This window comes from Lottia gigantea (assembly GCF_000327385.1).
Source record: "Lottia gigantea unplaced genomic scaffold LOTGIsca_42, whole genome shotgun sequence".
Classification (NCBI taxonomy): Eukaryota; Metazoa; Mollusca; class Gastropoda; family Lottiidae; genus Lottia; species Lottia gigantea.
The window spans coordinates 1,779,013-1,786,406 of NW_008709463.1; the positions used below are offsets into that span (position 1 = coordinate 1,779,013).

General features: G+C 32.8%; 2 protein-coding genes across 2 annotated transcripts; one reads left to right on the top strand and one right to left on the bottom strand.

Annotated features, from left to right (window-relative positions):
- Positions 1-241: 241 nt before the first annotated feature.
- On the top strand, positions 242-556 carry LOTGIDRAFT_89466 (hypothetical protein; the record flags this gene model as incomplete). Its single annotated transcript, XM_009060347.1, has 1 exon — positions 242-556. A coding segment is annotated over one exon (315 nt), but the record flags the coding sequence as incomplete, so codon positions are not given.
- Positions 557-6,051: 5,495 nt separating this feature from the next.
- Positions 6,052-6,774, bottom strand: LOTGIDRAFT_123066 (hypothetical protein; the record flags this gene model as incomplete). The annotated part of the gene is made up of 1 exon (XM_009060435.1): positions 6,052-6,774. A coding segment is annotated over one exon (723 nt), but the record flags the coding sequence as incomplete, so codon positions are not given.
- Between the last annotated feature and the right edge of the window lie 620 nt (positions 6,775-7,394).

The window sequence follows — 7,394 nt, forward strand, 5'->3', positions numbered from 1 at the left end:
TTCACACTTTCTTTTTTCGCTCCCTTTCGATTTTCAATTCCTATCTAGACGTGAACAAGACTCATTACTGAACTATAATTTCCCTGTTATTAAGGCAAGAAGGCTTATAAATTAATAATGCATTAAGGTTCACCAGCACCAAAACAGGTCATTGCATTATTCTGTAAGTAAGGCAAGCTTATCAAATCATTCTTCTGTAAGTAAGGCAAGCTTATCAAATCATTATTCTGTAAGTAAGGCAAGCTCATCAAATCATTATTCTGTAAGTAAGGCAAGCTCATCAAATCATTATTCTGTAAGTAAGGCAAGCTCATCAAATCATTATTCTGTAAGTAAGGCAAGCTTATCAAATCATTATTCTGTAAGTAAGGCAAGCTCATCAAATCATTATTCTGTAAGTAAGGCAAGCTCATCAAATCATTATTCTGTAAGTAAGGCAAGCTCATCAAATCATTATTCTGTAAGTAAGGCAAGCTTATCAAATCATTATTCTGTAAGTAAGGCAAGCTCATCAAATCATTATTCTGTAAGTAAGGCAAGCTCATCAAATCATTATTCTGTAAGTAAGGCAAGCTTATCAAATCATTATTCTGTAAGTAAGGCAAGCTTATCAAATCATTATTCTATAAGTAAGGCAAGCTCATCAAATCATTATTCTGTAAGTAAGGCAAGCTCATCAAATCATTATTCTGTAAGTAAGGCAAGCTTATCAAATCATTATTCTGTTAGTAAGGCAGCTCATCAAATCATTATTCTGTAAGTAAGGCAAGCTCATCAAATCATTATTCTGTAAGTAAGGCAAGCTCATCAAATCATTATTCAGTAAGTAAGGCAAGCTTATCAAATCATTATTCTGTAAGTAAGGCAAGCTTATCAAATCATTATTCAGTAAGTAAGGCAAGCTTATCAAATCATTATTCAGTAAGTAAGGCAAGCTCATCAAATCATTATTCTGTAAGTAAGGCAAGCTCATCAAATCATTATTCAGTAAGTAAGGCAAGCTTATCAAATCATTATTCTGTAAGTAAGGCAAGCTCATCAAATCATTATTCTGTAAGTAAGGCAAGCTCATCAAATCATTATTCTGTAAGTAAGGCAAGCTTATCAAATCATTATCTTAAGTGTAATTATTTTAATCATGACAATGCAATATAAAAATGGTGACAAATTATCTAGAGTAAAAAAATAAATCGATGATATTACCAATTGAACAAAAACATTGTAAATATTGTCTATATATGATTATATTTATCATTAAATATTCATACATTACATTGATAACAACTTATACAATTATTCTCCACAGAGCATAGATTTATAATATCATTTATTGTCTATTAGCAAAGTAACAGGTTTTTTCAAATTTTTTTCCATTAAATGCTTCACAGATGACAAATCAATAATGATGTAAGTTTACTGATTCTATAGGAACACTATTGTATTGTTAAGATACACTTGTATCTATATTTCACTGATTCCAATCAATTTTAGACACAAAAAAAATATTACGTTTCAACACTTTACAATAGAGAGCTCAATTTCAGCTCTAAGGACAATGAGAAGGGGAGCTGAAATTGAGGGTAGCTTAAATAAAGCTCTTTCAAGTGGTAAATCAGATATTTAGATCACTACATACCTAACTAGCTTAACTCATTTTATTTAAGAAACAACAGATAGCTCAAATTAAGCTCAAGGGGTATGGTTGTGTGAAGGGTTAGGTTAAATGAAGGGGTGGGGGGTAATGCAAAGGGGAGCTGAAATTGAAGGGAGCTTAAATTAAGCTCTATGGTAATTGGGATATTATATTTTAGTTATATATCATTTACTCTCTCATTTTATTTATGAAACATGATGATTGTTAACAGTATTTAATGAATAACAAATTTGATCACATTAATTTCTATGTTTGAGTATTTTAGATTTTAGAATCGTCGTGACAATGTAATTATTATTTAGTAATTTGTAAACATCATCTCATAAATGACTAAACTTGTTTGTTGATTGTGCTATAAAAGAGAACAAAGTTTAATGAAACAGAGCAATTAGATAGATATTTTTACAATAATGAAATAATTTCACTGTTCAAATAGCACTCTATACATCAATATAGAAGGTCCAGGGGTAAATCCTAGCATAGGTCGAGATAATACCTTCGGATTTTTCAACCTTATCAATGCAGCTCGTATGGCTGGAAAATATGTTATGTTGTTCAGATTGGAAAATATACCTAGTAGCAAATCCAAAATAGTAGGCTAATTCCCTCATTGAACACTGTATGGCATTGCCAGTCCTCTGGCCAAATAGTGACCGACAATTTTAATTTTCATTTTAATTCTGAAATATCTGTCATGAACCAATGTCTGAAGGCTGCAGACTTGAAGAAATTTAAAATAACTATTATCATGTAGACTAGAAATAGCTAAACTAATTGTTATAAAAAAATTTATAGGTTATAAAGCTTCCTTTAATCTTACTCAGTTTACAAAATAAAGTGAAAGTAGAGATACTGAAAAATTGTGAACTTTTGAGTTGGATTAAGAACTATTTAGATTCTGATCTGTATCAATTCTCAGAAATATTATAGAACATGCAGTTTGTCTTCGATGTAATAACAATATAATGTATTTCAGTCTTTAAGTCATTGACATTAATTTTTTTAATCGGAGACAAACTGAACTCAGGGTTTTTAATTGAAAAGTGGTACAGTTAACCAAAGTTAAGCTCTTTCAGTTATACCTAGATTCTCCAAAACATAGCCAGTTGTGAGCAGTTATCAAACCTAGTTGGCATGGGCATACAGGCTATAGGCTTGTTGTCACGGGCAAGGGGGCGGGTTGGTTTGAAGGGTTGAGATGTCAGACAAAGCACGACTCTGAGCAGCAAAGGCACAAGTTTTTTCGGGCGCTGTCCATAAGAAAATATGCCAGTTGGTCTTAAATTCTTCAGTCAAGAATTTGATATGTGATTACCATTTACCTTATTCTTATTATCCAAGAGACTAGACGTATATTCCAGGTCAACTTTCTCATTATTGTCCAGTTATGGAGCCATTGACCCAGTTCATCAAGAAATTAGGTTATTCACACTTCAAAGCCCTACAGACAGTCGTTCATAATAGCGTTAATATTTCAGCTTAAAATGTCCGTTAAATTTGATATAAATCTAATATCTGACATTAAAATAAGCCAGGGGGAGTTTAAGAATAAAGAAAAAAGATCTGATTTAAATCAATAAATGTGACAAATTAGAAGAAATCAGAGAAATCTAGGTTGCTTCCAAGATTTAAAGAGACATGCGTCAATTTTCGAGGGTTTGATTTGAGTCTTGAATATATGTAATTAGTGTTCAGAAGTACTAGAAATGTGAGAAAATAGCATAATTCCCTTAAATATACCTCAAAATAGGAATTTTTCCTATTTCTATATATGTCTAAAGCATCTTAAGAAAAGACAAGTCCTCATTTCAACTTTCAAATGCAAATAATTCTGGACACAGGGATTTGAAGACTCAAATTTCAAGAACTATGAACACATTTACTGATTGGCTCAGCTAAAAAATTCCAGTTTCTATGACAAAAGTTTGGAACCAGTCTCTTTAAAAATAAAGAAGAAGGCCTGATTAACGTTGGAATCACCAGTTGTGTCAAATTAGAAGAAATCAGAGAAATTTATTTAAAATTGGTTGCTATGACACTAATAATTTTCTAAGAGTTTTACTAGGAATGTTAGTTGGTGGCAAGATATATCAGTGAATTATTAAAGAGATTGTAAAGAGATTTTAAAAATTAATATGAATCAGGGACACTGATTGCATCAATTTCAACCATTCCAATTCTTAGTAATCACATCAACTTAAACTATATGTTTTATGAAATCACTATTGTAAAGGACCTTATACAAAACAAAACACTTAGTTTTAGTTGAATTACAGGAACTATAGACATCTGACTGAAAATTTGAAAAGTTCATTAGCTGCTACCAATGTTTCGCCAGTACGTTGTTTGGATTTTGGGTTTCAATTTGGGGTTCAGATCGTTAGTACTTGGTTTATTTATACAAAGTTTAGAAAATCTCTTTACAATCCTTTTTACATCTAGTAGAACGCTATTTTTACAAGTAAATTCACCTGTTTCAGACTGTTTCTGAGAAATGTTAATTAACCATACTGGTAATTCTGTAAGCTGAGATGACAAGTATAATAATATTTTGATCACTTTAGAGACGAAAGTCAAGAAAGTCGTCTTGGTGTCATTTAGTAATATAGAGGTATTAACCTATTTCTATAAACATTACTTAACAAAACAATTTACAACCAAAACATCCAACAATAAATAGAAACTACTGATTAAATATCATCATTTTATGACTGAAAAAACCGCCTACAGAATGAGTTAACAGTAAATCACTCTATTCATCCTTCTGGGAGAAAACGTGTGGTTTATTCTCTTCTACCAAAAGTATATCAGCTTTCTTATTATTTTTAAGAGCAGAAGAAATGGTAGAAATTGTGTTTATTATAGTGACATGTGATATAAGAATTAAAATATCTATAAAAAATATTATTCATAACCGCCCGGCCTCTTGGGCATTAAACAAATAAAATAAATTAGGAAGAAAATTTGTTGTCCATGGCATCAATCAGAAGAGTAAACATACCCTGCCTGGAACCACACCTGCCATTGCTACTTTTTCACACATGACAATATCTCAGGTGTAAATGATCATTACATTCATGTACGGAACTTTGGGAAACGTAGGCAGCCAAACGTTTCTTATTCGGAAAAGAAATGAATCTTCAACCCATTTCCATTTCCGGAAATTTTAGCAAGTCTTACATCTCTGCAATACCATTATGCAATAAATTTTTTCGTGTGGATACATAAAGAAGAAGAAGAAGGAAAGAATATAAAGTAAGTTTATTACAGACACAGAATTCTAACTGGTGATTTATAACTTCTTTCTAATCACATAAAAACCATCTATACATTTATATGCCAATTACACCTCTGGTTAACTATTAGAAACACGACAAGATTTATTAGCAAAATAAAACAAAATAGGTCTCTTTTTCTTTGAAATGTCAAATCAATGGGGAAGTTCTAATCTCGGTCATTGTGTGAAAGTCTGGTGACCTTCAAAAAGTCATATTTCTTCATCATTTCAGTTAGATAATCCTGAAAGATCAATTTCCCAGACGTTTGGTCCTGAACAAGCTGGTAGAAAGGATCCACGTGAAACCTAAGACTTTGTTATCCTTGTGTATGATTGTTCATCTTAATGTACAGCTGTAAATAGGTATGGATAATCTGGGCAAGATCAACACTGATAGGTTTGGTCAAGTACCAGCTAGTATAAAAGATCCTTATGAACCTAAGTTGCTGTAATAAAACACAAGGGAATATATTATGGTATAACACACTTCTTTAATAAAGTACCGTACAAAACATTTACATAACGTACACAATTTACATGTTGTTTTTCATCAGAAGAAATGACAAGTGTAAATTGTGTTGAAATGTTTTTTACTTTGTTATATAAGAAAAGTGTTATACCATAATATATTCCCTTGTGCTCTCAACTTTTAAATATCTTTCGACTAGAAACTTTTAATTCCATCTTGAATTATTCTTAAGCAATGGCTTTCAGACATAAAAATACTTTCTGTAAGATTTGAAATCCTTAGTTCAATGACTGGAGTTTTACATCTTACTTCTCTTCACCTTATGAAGAAAGCAACACCATGCAGTGTGCAATGAGGGAAATATTGCAGTGGCCTTTTTTCCATCTGTCAAGAAATTGTCCACGGACACAGTCTGTAGCCTCTGCATCACTTACAAGGAGTAACTGGGTTGAGAAATGCTAAAGTAATGGCCGGATCAATAAACCAAACGATCCAAACTTTTATTAAGGGAATGTGGTATCAGGTGTCTAGAAGAGTAAGCATACCCTGCCTGGCACCACACCCACCATAGCTGCTCAACATAAAAATAGGAACCAATGTTGGGATTAAACCTTTGATCTTCAGTTTATCAAGCTGGAACAACACACAGAATCACTGCAGCCTACAACACGTGTTCAAAACAGCCTGGCTACAAGAACATGTGTCCAAAACAGCCTGGCTACAAGAACATGTGTCAAAAACAGCATGACTACAAGAACATGTGTCAAAAACAGCCTGGCTACAAGAACATGTGTTAAAAACAGCATGGCTACAAGAACATGTGTTAAAAACAGCCTGGCTACAAGAACACGTGTTAAAAACAGCATGGCTACAAGAACATGTGTTAAAACCAGCCTGGCTACAAGAACACGTGTTAAAAACAGCCTGGCTACAAGAACACGTGTTAAAAACAGCATGGCTACAAGAACATGTGTTAAAAACAGCATGACTACAAGAACATGTGTTAAAAACAGCCTGGCTACAAGAACACGTGTTAAAAACAGCATGGCTACAAGAACAAGTGTTAAAAACAGTCTGGCTACAAGAACATGAGTCAAAAACAGCCTGGCTACAAGAACATGTGTTAAAAACAGCATGGCTACAAGAACATGAGTCAAAAACAGCCTGGCTACAAGAACATGAGTCAAAAACAGCATGGCTACAAGAACATGAGTCAAAAACAGCATGGCTACAAGAACATGTGTTAAAAACAGCATGGCTACAAGAACATGTGTTAAAAACAGCATGGCTACAAGAACATGTGTTAAAAACAGCATGGCTACAAGAACATGTGTTAAAAACAGCATGGCTACAAGAACATGTGTTAAAAACAGCATGCTACAAGAACATGTGTTAAAAACAGCATGGCTACAAGAACATGTGTTAAAAACAGCATGGCTACAAGAACATGTGTTAAAAACAGCATGACTACAAGAACATGCGTTAAAAACAGCATGGCTACAAGAACATGTGTTAAAAACAGCCTGGCTACAAGAACACGTGTCGATGCTTGTATAACGCTTAGACTTCACCATCTCCTATTATTACCTCAACATTGTTTAATTACTTCCCCATCTGTCATACCAATTAACATTTTATTTTCCTTTTTATATCTTTTAATAATCTAACTGTTGAATGGAGTTTTACATCCTGTTTGGTTTAATGAAGTCAAGAATAATGTGCTACAATAATATAAACTTGTGTTTGTTGAAAATAACAAAGATGAATTTAAATAGCTGCTTTTATCAATGAAGTTTTGAAAGGAATCTTGATGGTAATAATTGGAGTAGTGATGTACCTTTCACAGCAATTCATGGTCATGTTTCTGGAACAGTGGTTTGTTTAAAACTGTTTTAAACTCTCATATATAGACTGATCATTTGGATAACATTAAAGGGGCAGATTGGCCATTTTCGGGAGTTGATTTGGATCTCAAGAAAAGACGACTAGTATTT